Source organism: Pocillopora damicornis, chromosome 5, assembly GCF_964200805.1.
Source record: "Pocillopora damicornis chromosome 5, jaPocDami1.2, whole genome shotgun sequence".
In the NCBI taxonomy this organism is placed as follows: domain Eukaryota; kingdom Metazoa; phylum Cnidaria; class Anthozoa; order Scleractinia; family Pocilloporidae; genus Pocillopora; species Pocillopora damicornis.
In genome coordinates, this window is record NC_142674.1 from 23,697,533 (window position 1) to 23,711,285 (window position 13,753).

The 13,753-nt window shown below is 35.4% G+C and overlaps 2 protein-coding genes across 2 annotated transcripts; one reads left to right on the forward strand and one right to left on the reverse strand.

Annotated features, from left to right (window-relative positions):
- Positions 1-603: 603 nt before the first annotated feature.
- Positions 604-6,082, reverse strand: LOC113680954 (protein bicaudal D homolog 2). The gene is made up of 2 exons (XM_027198007.2): positions 5,803-6,082; positions 604-4,338 (listed from the first exon to the last, which is right to left on the reverse strand). Exons 1-2 carry the CDS (start codon positions 5,995-5,997, stop codon positions 2,215-2,217), a joined length of 2,319 nt encoding a protein of 772 aa, XP_027053808.2. The 5' UTR covers positions 5,998-6,082; the 3' UTR covers positions 604-2,214.
- A 25-nt stretch (positions 6,083-6,107) lies between these two features.
- LOC113680944 (ADP-ribosylation factor-like protein 8B-A) lies at positions 6,108-13,504 on the forward strand. The gene is made up of 7 exons (XM_089206520.1): positions 6,108-6,349; positions 7,692-7,772; positions 10,110-10,183; positions 10,627-10,720; positions 11,126-11,193; positions 11,739-11,809; positions 12,311-13,504. The coding sequence occupies exons 1-7, from the start codon at positions 6,227-6,229 to the stop codon at positions 12,355-12,357; spliced, it is 558 nt and encodes a 185-aa protein (XP_089062646.1). The 5' UTR covers positions 6,108-6,226; the 3' UTR covers positions 12,358-13,504.
- Positions 13,505-13,753: the final 249 nt, after the last annotated feature.

The window sequence follows — 13,753 nt, forward strand, 5'->3', positions numbered from 1 at the left end:
ACCCATTCTGGCAGTCAAAAGGTTTGGCTTTCTTGCAAAGCTTCATGTTATTAATGTGTAGTCAAAAGAAAGAAGTTCATTCACTCAAGTTTTGAAAATTAAAGCCTTGTGTGCGTCATGAAAATGTTTCAGCACTTGAGGAATGAAAGACCCACACTACAAAGGACTTATGTTGGTTGAGATGCTTTCAACCTCATTATTACCCAGTATTTTATTTGGCAGATCCTTCTCTATTCCATTAAAAAATTGTTTCTCTGTTAAGTTAACATTTTACCTCCCAGAAGTGATTAACCAATAACTTCTCCCAACATTATTCACACACTATCCAGCAAACAAGTAATGAGAATACTCAAATGTATCGGGTAGTTATCTTGATCTAACACCAAATTCTCTTAACTAGATTACAAGGAAGTGTGCAGCAGCTAGAGGGGAGAATTAACAATCAGATCTTGGGGGTCAAAGGGTTAAGTTATAAAAACACAAAGGATTGCTGGACCAAATATGCAAAGAGAGAATGCTGGGATTATAAAAAGTGACTGGGGAAATGAGGGGTTCCCTTAACAATAAAATAAAATGCAGGGTTTATAAAAATACTTGAATGTAACCATGATTATTTAATTTAATGTCTGTTTATGAGAGACCAACATCCACCTAAGATAGAGTTTTGAACATGACCCAACTGATCTCGCTTAAGATTTTTTTCCAGTATATATATCATGAAACAAAGTTCTAGATTTGCCACTCCACCTGAATAAAATACTGGAAAATTACAAGAACTCCTGATCTGTCAAGGTTTCCTGATAGTTTTTTAGTCCCCAAAGTGAATATATTTCAATTCTTATAAAATTATTCTGATTTTTTGAAGGATGAATTTACATCACAACGATACAACACCTCCATCAAGTCTTTCAATTGTTTTCAATAATCAACACTAGCCAAAATAAGAATATTTTCAACACTTCATTTTAAATTCTTTCAACAGTATCACATCTGATAAAATCAAGTAACCAGGGTTAAAATACTTGTCATGAAAAATTTGATATTAATAGCAAATGTGCTTTTTACCTTCTTTGACACCTGCAGACTACATGCGCAACAAACTTTAGGCTGGGTGCTCACCTCACTGTTCAAATATATATAAATATATATTTTTCTCTAATAAAAATATTTGATAGTTGCTGACACTCATTTTAAGAGAATATTCATATTACAATATATCAAACATTGCAATAAAATTACCAAATTTTTATAATAATTATTCCATCAAACTTTTTAAAAAGGTAATATTGAGATGCTGTAAAATATTGCTTTCACACTGTAAAATGTAAAATACTCATTTAAAAGTCTGTTTTTATGAATATTTCAAGATAAAAATTCCATTAATATAATATTTCATTTACTTGCATGAAAAGATAATCAAAGAGTCATGAAACTGTGTCACAAATCCGATAAAATTTAACTGATATGCAACAAAAGACACACATGGAATAGATGCAGGCTGGATATCAGCACCATTCCAACCCAGTGACTTTTGCTGCATGAGACATATTTTTCTTGAGACTTGTAATGTGGTTGCATGATGCTTTGATTAACCTTTCACTCCCTAACATCAGCATGCAAATTCTCCACACTGTTCTCTATACATTTCTAATGTACCTATCAGGAGAATTTGTCTAACAATCCAGAGCGTCTTGAGTTTGTGATCATTTCCTTTATTCCCAAGACCTTTTTGTTGATTCAGGGGTGATATTGTAAGGGGAAATAAGATGTTAATTATTGCCCTTAGGGATCAAAAGGTTAACCCTTATACTCCCAGACCAAATTTGTAATTCTCCTTACTGTCAACCATACAATTCTTACAATGTTAGCTCAGAGAATTTAGTATTAGATCAACTGATTATCCCCAAATTGATATTTTTCTTTATTCTCATCACTTATCTGGTTGATATTGTATTAATATTGTAAGGAGAAATTTTGTCTTGGTCACTCGTGGGAGTTAAAGGGTTTACCATTTTTACATTTGAAGAACAACAAACAACAATTCGCCCTTGACTACAAAACACTGAACTTAAGACTGAATAACATTAATAACCTTTGCACCCTACAGGTAATTGTAGTTACTGAATGAAAGTAAAACAAATACATACAATTCCATTATCTTATATAAGAATATACTGACTAAAAATGAGTAACCTCTGGGAGGAAAATAAAAATCTAGACTCGGGTAACTGGTTTTGAGCGGTTGGCCTTACTGCCTTTTCTTGTGTATGCACGCAGTCTTTCCCTGGCAATCTCAAACTCTTCAAGTCTCTGTGTCAGATCGATTTTCTGGTGAATAGCTTGTTTGAGGAGGTGATTAAGAGTTTTCTTTTCTTCCTCTGATGCAGCATGCTTTCGCTGCAGCTCATCAACTTGAACCAGATATTCCTCACACCTATTGGCATACATGCTGCGAAGTGAGGCAAACGTTGACACTTCAGCTTTCAACGCCTTCAGGTTTCTCTTCAACTGGCCTACTGTCTCTGACTGAACTGCTTTATCATTCTCATAGCGACTTTTTAGATTTGCCAATGCAACCTCATAGGTAGACTTGTTAGCCTTCAGGACTGTCCGCAGTGTAGTGATCTGTTCCCGCTTAGTTGTCAATAAACTTTGTAGCCTTGCAATTTGCTGCTTTTGAACATCACTGTCCTCTCCACTGCTAGCATCATCGTCACTGACAACCACTCGATATTCCAGTGCTCGCTGCTTGGAAATTTCCACTGTCTTTTCCACAGCTTGTTTCAAAAACTTCACTTGATCACGCACCGAGCTGATCAATCTGTAACAGGAATAAGGGTCTCCTCTTTCCATGGTCTCATTTGGATTCTCACTTCCCATTGGTGACTGCCTCACTTCTGCAGTGCTTTCTTTTGCAGCTGAATCTGCCATATTTCTTTCCATTTTTGATGCTGCATGTGACACTTTTTCCTGTTTTTCTTTCCTGGTAAATGAATTGGCTGGGTGATCACCATTTGCTGAGCAAACATGATTATAGAGTCGCTGCAGATCTTCACTGACATACTTCAATTCATCTTGAGTGCAGTTCAGACTTCCCTGAGCATTTCCAGCAAGATCACTCATAGACTTAACATCTTCTTGAAGATTTTTGATCAATTCTTCAGATTCAATGCCTTTGTTCTTTAAATTCAACAGTTCTTCTTCAAGTTCTTTGACTCTCTTTGTCAGGAATGTTGCCTCATCAGATTTTGTTTGCAAGCTCGCTGTCTTTGCTCTCAAGTTATCAATCTCATTCTTCAATTCCTTGATCACAGCTTGAGACTTGTTATCTTTTGTCTGATAGCTCTTCAAGAGTTTCCTTACCTCTTCAAGTTCTTTCAACTGATTATTTATTTTTGAATTAAAAGCTTCTCTCTCTTCAACTCCATCATCACTGTCATCTAGAGTTTCACACAGAACCTTTGCTTCAGTCAGAGTCTGGATGGCATCAAATTCTTCCTTCAACTTCAAGACGTCCTTCTCTTTCTTAGCCAGGGCATTGGTAAGCTCTGTCTTCTCACTGCTCAGCTGTTCAAGCTTGTGAGTCATTTCTTTGACTTCTGACATCTGGAGTTCCCTCATGAGATCTTCCACCAAGCCAGGAACTGGTTTGTATTCCTCAATAATGCTTTTTATCAAGGGATGTTCAACAACTTGTTCAGGTTTTTCAGTCTTCTCAGGACTTTCAATGCCAATAAACCGGCTTTCCTCATGCCAGCTACTGACTGTAGGTGACTGCCGCTGGCGAATTTCTTGCAATTCCTTCTGCAGCAAGGAGTTTCTATCACGTTGCTCCTTTAAAGATTCCAGTGCCTCATTGAGCTGTTTCTGATATTGGTCCCGTTTCTCGCAGGCCACCTGAAGTTGGAGTTGTAATGCTTCCATTTCATCTGTCAAACTTTTGTTTTCAACCTTCAAGGATTCAAACTCCACCATCGATGATCTAAGAGCTGAATATTGCTTCTGAAGGTTGATGTTTTCCTCTTCAAGATCGCTAAATTCTTGACTATACTTTGATTCTCGGTACTTGAGTTCTCGGATTTCATCTCTAAGGAGTTTCTTACTATGCGCAAATTGCTCGATTTCTTTGACATAATTGGAGGCTTGATTACAGAGTCTTTCATTTTCAATGAGTGCATCCCTTTCAGCTTTTCTTGCTTGGCGAACTTCACTCTCTAAATCTGTAATTTTATGAAGATAATTGGCTTCTCTTGATTCGCTCTCCTTCACAAGACTCTCCTCTCTGTCATCACCAAAACGGCTGCGTTTCTCTTGTTCAAGTTTCAACTGTTCATGGACCTTTGAGAGAGGAAAAGGGATAGAAAAAATATTACAAATAATTCCTTACACTCTAACATCAGTATGCATGTTCTCCATACTGTTCTCTGTATATTTTCATAGAAGCTGACAAGGAGAATTTACTTATCAATCAAAAGCTTCTTTTGTTAATGATCATTTCCTTCATTCTTATGACCATAATGTTTGATTCAGGGGGGATATTGTGAGGAGAAATTAGATACTTGTCACTTTTATGGTCAAAGGGTTGAGAAAACAACAGATCTTCAACATTCTTCGTCTAGTCTAGTTCAGAGTTTACTGAATAAAAAACACTTGAAATGTATATTTAGATTAGACTCTGTATGAAATGAATATTAACCCCTTGACTCTGAAGATCTGATTATTAATTCTCCCCACTAGCTGCTACACATTTCCTTGAAAATCAGTTATGAGAATTTGGTACTAGATCAAGATAGCAGCTTCTACCTGATAAGTTTGAATATTCTCATTACCTGTTTGCTGAATAATGTATGAATATTGTAAAGAGAAGTTTTCTGTTAATCACTTTTGGGAGTTACAGGGTTAATATTCCCAAATTTCAGTGATAATATTGATGACCTGATCACAATTCTGCCAAAGACCTCCTTATCACTATTTATAAGTAAACAATCTACCTTAGGCTCAGGACATTGACCATTGCTACAAATATTTTTTTACTTCGTTTCGTTTTTAATTCGGCACCAATTTGAAACAAATAAATAGAAGGGCTGATATGAAAGAAACAGAAGTTCAGTCTTATATATAAATATATAGAGGCTGATATTGGCCCATTGCATGTTAAGCTATATATAGAATCTATTTACGACATCAACAGCATTCAGATAAAATCTCAAGTATTCAAAGTCTAACTGAAAATTATCGATAATCTATTACAAAATTTTGTAGGCCTGAACGATCTCCGATTACAGAAATGGATCAAACTTAGCGTGCCGATGAGTTCTCCCATGGCCTGAGCCTTGAAAAGGAACTCAATCAATATAGGTATCGAGTGATCTCTGAGGGAAATGCCAAGCAATACGATCTGCATAATCTTTTAATCTCAGAAATTTAGACTACAAAAATTTGCAGTCTTACACGTCACGAGAAATTATAATTTCAAAATGACTTTTAAGTTTTGAAGAGATCGTATATTTTGATACGATAGGTATAAATAGAAAGCGTGATGACCCTTTAATCGAAAACATTCGTACAAATTACAGCTGAAAAATTAACGCTAATCTAATCAGGAAGGAAGAAGTTCTGATTGACTACCTCACAATAATATTTCCCTCGCTTAGCGCATGTAAATAATTAAAGATATTAGAAAATCAAACTTTTGTTATGAACTCTTTTCGCGATTCTAATCTTTGATCTGATTAGATCAAATGGTAGGAATATTCTGCTTTCAAACGGAATGGTTAACCACGATTATTTCCTACAAAATACCTCTTTGAGGCATTCCAGTTCCTGCTTGTTGGATTCCAAGAGGGTTTCCAGCTCATCATATTGTTCCTGTAATCTCTGTTTTTCGTCCAAAACTGCTAGCCCGTATTCAGCAGCTTGGACCTTTTCTAAACAGGCCTGCTGTAGTTCACTACTTAGGCGTTCAACTTCGCTTTTAAGCTGGTCGATCGAGCCCATTTTGCCTTCAGTTTGAACGCCGTAATGAAATCCGCCATACCTCCATTGTCGAGGTAATTTTTGAATTGTTTTGAATGACTGCAATGTGTCACCAGATCCTCGCGGTCTACCGAGAACGCAATGCCTTCTGGTATAGAGCCGCCATCTTGAGTCATGTGATTGGAAGCAGTAAAAACGAAAAGAGACAATCTACAGTTTTAGTTTCGTTAAACGAACAAGATCTACGAAGATGTTGGCCTTTTTTCGTAGTATACTTGACTGGATAAAAAGTCTGTTCTGGAAAGAAGAGATGGAGCTTACGCTGGTTGGCCTGCAGTACTCGGGAAAGACAACCTTTGTCAATGTTATCGCAGTAAGTGAAATATACAGTTACTAAATGCAAGCTATTGTAAGGGACTTGCGTTTTATTCGAGTTGTTATCCTTGTAATTACTCTTTCGTTCCTTAATTTAGTTCTTTCTCACTGTATGTAAACATTATCCTAAATTCATCTTCATTTCGCGCCCTATTTGGAAATGTACCTATGCGTAATATTACAATTTGTCGTTGGTACTATACCGAGTCCAAGGGGGGAAATTAGCCTCAATCAAATAAGTGACGCATCATTTTACCTTGGAATTCGTTAAAAAATTCTCTTTTATATGGTTAATATAGGCCGAGATTTACATTTACATTTTTACACGTTGGTCGTGAATATTTAGGATAAGTTCAGGCCTGTGCTTGTTTACCATGACAGAAAAGTATACCTCTTATACATCGTAAAACGGATTCTGCGTTTATCTGCAACATTAACTCTTTTCTGTAACAAAATGCTAGTGCTTCAAACTTCCTCTCGTCAAAATTAAGCTTGTCACTTACCCTTACTGGACTTTATTTTGAAGTAAGTTTTTACTTGTTAGACATTCCAGTTCATCATTTTCTTTAAAAAGTAATAAATGAATCACATGATAAGCTTGATAGAAATTGGACCCCAGTTTTAAATAAGCACCCTTCTTGAATATACACCCTATCCCAAGGTAGGAAAAAAAATTAGTAAGCACTCAGGGAGCTTCTTTGAATTATTTCAGTGGGTATCGTTTATAGCAGGGTTATCATAAGGATGCTGCGTGTTTAGTGAATCTAGAGATTAGCAGCCATGAGAGATGTAGAAGAAAAGAAGAGTAAAGGTTATAGAATACAAATTTAGCAGCAATGAATCATTAGTTAACAGAATTCATGGAGTACCCTGATTCCAGGTGAACAAGGAACTCTCCTCTGCCTCATGATTACTAAACTGAGATGATTTCTAGTGGTAATAATTGTGCAAACTGGGGGAGTTTGAGTGTTAATCACTCCATTGGAGTGAAGGAAATTGAGACTACACTACTGATATGATACTGTGTTTTGACTTAAGATTTTATTTTATTTTTCTCTCATGTGATCCCTATGACCTCAGATAATGTTCATGTCACAAGTCAAATAATTACTTGGTTGATGGGAAAGCTCATCATCAAGTTTCCTGTAGCTCTGTGGAAGAGGATTTGGACATAGCTGCCTAAAATCTGAAGGCCTGGGTTTTAATTTCATGTTGGGTTCTCGGAGTTTTTGACAAACAAGTTACCTCTTTATTCAAAGACAGTTACCTCTTTATTCAAGTTTAGAATTTACCATTTTTCCTGTTCTGTGTACTCACTACAATAACTTTTTGCAATACAGTCAGGTCAGTTTAGTGAAGACATGATTCCAACAGTTGGATTCAATATGAGAAAAGTCACCAAGGGTAACGTAACAATAAAGGTAAGCTGAAAGATGACATATTCTTGCAGTGTTTCTTCTTCGTTATTTGCATTGTGAATTTCATCCAGGTGTATAGACATTTTTTTACATCTTTTAACCCTTTCACTCCCACAAGTGACCAAGACAGAATTTCTCCTTCCAATATCACTACAATATCAAGCAGGCAGGTGATGAAAATAGAGAAGAATATCAATCCTGAGATTATTTGTTGATCCAATACCAAATTCTCTGAACTAACGTCATAAGAATTGTATGGCAGATAGTAAGGAGAATTACTGATTAGATCTTGGGAGTGAAAGGGTTAAGTCCAACTTCAACTTAAACCCTTTAACCCCTAAGAGTGATTAACATATAATTTCTCCTGACAATACCACCCCTGAATCAAACATTAACCCTTTAACTCCCATGAGTGACCAAGATAGAATTTCTCCTTACATTATCAACACAATGTCAAGCAGACAAGTGATGAGAATAAAGAAAAATATCAATTAGGGGATGATAAGTTGATCCAATGCCAAATTCTTCAAACTCACTACACAAGAACTGTATTGCAGACAGTTAGGAGAATGCCAATGAGATCTTAGGAGTTCAAGGGTTAAGGTCACAAGAATGATAGAAATGATCACCAACTAAGGAAGCTCTTTTTTTTTTTTTTTTAACAAATTCTCCTTGTCATCACCACAACAGTATGGAGAGTATGACGTTAAACGGTTAAGTCATTTTGTAATAATATTTTCTTACATGGCAAGTAATTTAATTCTATTTCTGCATTTTCAGCAGATAACTTCCATATTTTAGATCATGCCTCTTCCGGCTTTCAACTTAAGATAAAAGAGGCAATTTATATTCAAAGAGAATAATCATCCTTGAATCAGCAATTACACCATGTAAATCTAAAACTATCCTTTTAATTCTCACACTTTCATGCTTTATCTCTTTTCTTGTTGTCACTATTTATCATAATCAGCATTGCTCTATTTACTATATAATTCAACTTTCAACACTTTGTACAGTAATTAACTGAGGATGACAGAAGTTTCTGCTGAAACATGTTTTACAGACTCAAAAGTTTTGTCGCTTTCTTTAAATTCTATTTCAATGAAAAAACTAGTTTTAATGCACAGATTTGTTAATATGGTAGCTGTCATTTAACCCTTCAACTCTCAGAAGTGATCAACATGAAACTTCTCCCTATAATATCTTAACATTATCCAGCAAACAGGTACAGTAATGAGAATATTCAAACTTATCAGGTAGAAGTTGTTATCTTGAACTTAATCAAATTCTCATAACTAATTTACAAGAATAAGTGTAAGAGCTAGAGGAGAGAATTTACAATGAGATCTTGGGAGTTAAAAGGTTGATTGTTGCCTTACTTTAATTGTTATGTGAAAGTGAAATGATTTTTGACAGATTCATTACAAGTCATACAAAATTTTCAATGGTTATGGTTTTCTCCTTAGTTAACACTTCTTAGTAGTACTGAGTAACAAATTCTTGAGTCTTTACCATCCATTTTTATTCCTTCAATACAGACCACTAACTTAAGACTGGTGCTAATTCTTAACCCTCAACACCTCATATCAGTATGTATATTCTCCATACTGTTTCCTATACTTCTCCTAAGATGCTGATGAGGAGAATTTGTTTATCAGTCTAGATAATATTTAGTTAGTGATCATTTACTTTATTCTTATGACCTTACTGTGTGATGCATGGGTTATAATTTTGGAAGAAATTAGATGCTAGTCACTCTCAGGGGTTAAAGGGTTAAACTCAGGGCATGAAATTGCGCCTAATACAGGCGCCAATGCAACTAAATTTTTCACTTTGGCGATCAAATCCTGAAAGTTAGACGCCAAATTGGCGACTAGAACGTTTCATCATAATCTCACCAAGAGATATAGTGAATTAAAAAGATTTGCAAAGATGAATCCGCAGCAAACTTCCTTGTTAAGTTTGTTTCCAAAACGTAGCACATGCATCTCAATCGATAAATAGACGCCATCTTGGATTTAGATGAGCCTGAACATTGTATATCATCCATCCTAGAGTCCACTTTGTAGCACGTTGAAGATCTTTTCCCTATCTTAATTTTGGAGGGTCTATCTAGAACGCTGACGGCGTAAAGAAAGATTTTTTTTGTCTTTTAAAATGGTGACCAACTTTTTTTGAATTGGCTACCACTTTAAAGAATTTAGGAGCCAAGTGGCTATCAGAGAAAAAAGTTAATTTCACGCCCTGAAACTTTTATTTTCTGGTGCATTTATCCCACCTGGCAACTAGATCTTATGTGACCAAGTTATTGTTGATCATTTTAGCTTTTTTTTTCCATAGGTCTGGGATATTGGAGGGCAACCTCGCTTTAGGAGCATGTGGGAACGATACTGTAGAGGAGTGAACTGCATTGTGTGAGTGTTGATGAAGCTTAAGGATGTAAAGCTGCATTCAAATGGTCTGTTAAGGTTGATTTATGGAAAAAACTATGCTAACTAATTTTCAAGAAAAAGTTTGCAGCCAAACAGAGGGGAAGATGCTAGTGTAGATTAGACTAGATTTCTGTGTGTGGTCTGCCTTTTTGCACAAAGGATTGTCAAGAACAATGCAAGAGACCCCACAATTTGTAGTTAAGTGGAAACTGTGGTAACAGGAGGGGAAGTGACCCTTGATGGCTTAATTACATTAATCTAATGAAATGTCATTGTGAAATGAAATGTTATTTTGGTTATGCAGGGTCTGAAAATGGTAGAAACAGCAACATGATATAAATTGTTAAATTTTCCACATAATGTATGTCAGCAACAAAATGAATACCAATTGAAATTATAGTAATTAATGCAGAGTTTTTCTCCAGGTATATGGTTGATGCTGCAGATCATGAAAAGCTAGAAGCTTCAAGAAATGAACTTCATGGGCTTTTAGAAAAACCACAATTAGCAGGCATTCCAGTAAGTAATACCTTAGACTCTCTTTTGTGAGAGATAGGGTAGCATGATGACAAGTAGGTTGGTACTCTGTGTCAAGGAGTATAATAGTTATGATATAGACCTATTGAAACTGATAAAATAGTTTTAAATAAACCTGCAACACACTAACATCCCATCCAAGCTTCAGTAGTTTAAAAGGTAGATGACTGTATTCAGTGAAAAGCTGAGTGTCTGGTGGATGGTCCAGATTTGTTTTTATCAAAGATACTTTCCTGTGGAATATCCATTTATCTGCTGGTGAGGATTTTCAATCCTTAGAACAACTGCTACTGCTTCTATCTGAGTAGTAGCTATTTTATGTATTTAATGTAACATGGTTACTGGCTTGTAAAATTTATATCATATTGTTTCTTACTACTTTTTCAGGTCTTAGTTTTGGGAAATAAAAAGGATCTTCCCAATGCGCTAGATGAAAAAGAACTAGTGGAGAGACTGTAAGTAGAACATGTCAGAAAAGGACTCTTAACCCTTTCACTCCTACGATCTCTTTAGTAATTCTCTCTATGTTCTGCCATAAAATTTCTTATTGTGTTAGTTTGGAGAATTTGGTTTTCACCTAATTATCCCAAAAATTTATGTTTTTTGTGATTCTCATCATTTGTCTGCTTTATATCATATTGATATTGTAAGGAGATATTATCTTTTGGTCACTCATGGGAGTTAAAGGGTTAAAATGTAACCCCTTCCCCCCATCCTTCAAAAGAGATATATGATAGTGTATTTGCATCTTTAAAATGTCTTTTTTTTTATTTAAAGAAGTTCATTTTCCTTGTTTGTCAGTTTTAATTGTTATTAACCATCCTTGTCTCTTTCATATTTTTTGTCTTGCCCAACAACTATTTTTTATTCCTCAAGTTGAAGGTAGTTTCGATTGTTGCCTATCAATAAGTAACTTAAATTAATGTGGTGCACCTTTACCAAGAGCCATTTGTATTGTACATGATTTAATTCCTATGTCTCTAAATTTACTTTCTGACAGTAACTTGGCATCAATTCAAGATCGAGAAATCTGTTGCTACTCCATTTCATGTAAAGAGAAAGAGAACATTGGTAAGTAATCAGTAATGTAGTTTCAACTTTATGAACTTTTCCTTTTTGCATCCTCTATTAACAATAGTAGTAGAACTGAGTGGAGTTCAATTTGGTCTGTAGTTATATGAGTGACTAACAGAATCAGATGACCTCAAAGCAGGAGTTCCATTTGTTAATCACCCATATGATTACAGACAGAATTGGACTACCAAAGTCCTGTTACCAATTAATCAAAACTATGACAAAATTTGAGAAAGAAACTAAGCAATAGTTAAGTTTTCACAACAAAATGACAGTTCACTTGGCAAAATGTGTGACAACAGCAGGCACTCATGACCCATACTGTCCACTTAAACAGCTATGACATGTCGACTGTCCTATCACACTGTCCAGTCACAAGCATGATGCATGCATTGCCCTATTAGTGCTCAAATTGGGCTGGTGATGACCATTCAGGCTTGAAAATTTTGTCATAGTTTCGATTTACATTTAACTTGTATTTTTGTTTCTGAATCACAGATATCACTCTGCAGTGGTTAATCCAACACTCAAAGTCACGTGGTTGAAGTAATTGTAGATTCATTCAGATTCCTTGTAAAGAGGACAAAGCCTTGGTGCATTTGGCAGAATGAATGGGATCAGAGTGGCCATTTGCAATCAAATTTATAGAACTTAAAGAAACTACATGATGCCCTTTTTCTATTAATAAACTATAGTGAGTGCTTAAAGCCATCAACGTGTTTTAAATCCTATAATATGACATACCCATAGTTACCTTTCAACTTCCAGAAGTGATTAACATGTAACTTCTCCCTATTTTTACACATACTTTATCCTGCAAACAGGTAATGAGAGGACTCAAACTTATTAAGTAGAAGTTGTTATCTTGATCTAACACCAAATTCCCATGACTAATTTACAAGGTAAAGTGTAGCAGCTAGAGGAGAGAATTAACAGTCAGATCTTGGAGTGAAAGGGTTCATTAGAGAGTCCAACTGCTATTTTCTGTATGAACTTAAAAAAAAAAAATACACATAACCAATCATTTTTGTGAAGAGTTGCATTTGTCTGTCAAGAGTTGTGGGCTGGGTTTTTAAAAAGAACAGACAATGTGATCCATAGCAATGAGGCAGAGAAATGTTGAAGGGTTTACCTTGCAACTGTTGAAAGAAAGTGTAAATTGTATTAACACCTTAGGAAAGAGTCAACTAATTTATGTGCTTTACCGTGAATGCACTGTTTGATTGTTTTCTGGTTTTTTTTTTTGTTTTTTGGTTGTTGTCGATAACTAAATCACAACCTTGCCAGTCAGAAGGACGCTTGATTACTTTGGCCAAATTTATATTTGTTTTTCTCAAAATGTGCTCCAGTGAATGTTGCTGTGGAACATTGCTTGACTAGTCTAGAAAGTGTCTTCTTCAAAGATAGTAAAAATATTAAATGATAACAGTTTGTTTGGTATCATTGTAGCATGTTGCAATCCTCTGATTTTTGTAAATGTTGCCTTTTTCATAGACAGGTTGAATTCAGTTATTCCAAACGTGACTTAGTAAGTTCTAATTAGATGGTATTTTTTTACAATAACTCTTTAATGACTCAGTGGATCAAAGTTTCACAACTACAAAACTACTGACGAAGACAGCATTTCTCCTTACTATGTTGATACAATATCAAACAGTCAATTAATGAGAATAAAGAAAAAATATCAGTAAAGGGATTATCAACTGATCCAATACCAAATTCTCCAAACTAATACCATGAGACTTGTATGGCACAAAGTAAGGAGAATCACAGTAACTAAATGCCAAAAGAAGCATCCTTGTGTTGATCAATGGAAAAAATTCAACATTACCCATGTGCATGCATCCTACAAAAAACTTGTTCCAAAAATTGGGTGGTGTGGGGGGGGGGAGGTCTTGACAGAAAGACAGAAGGGGAAGTGGGGTTTGAGGTTCTAACCTC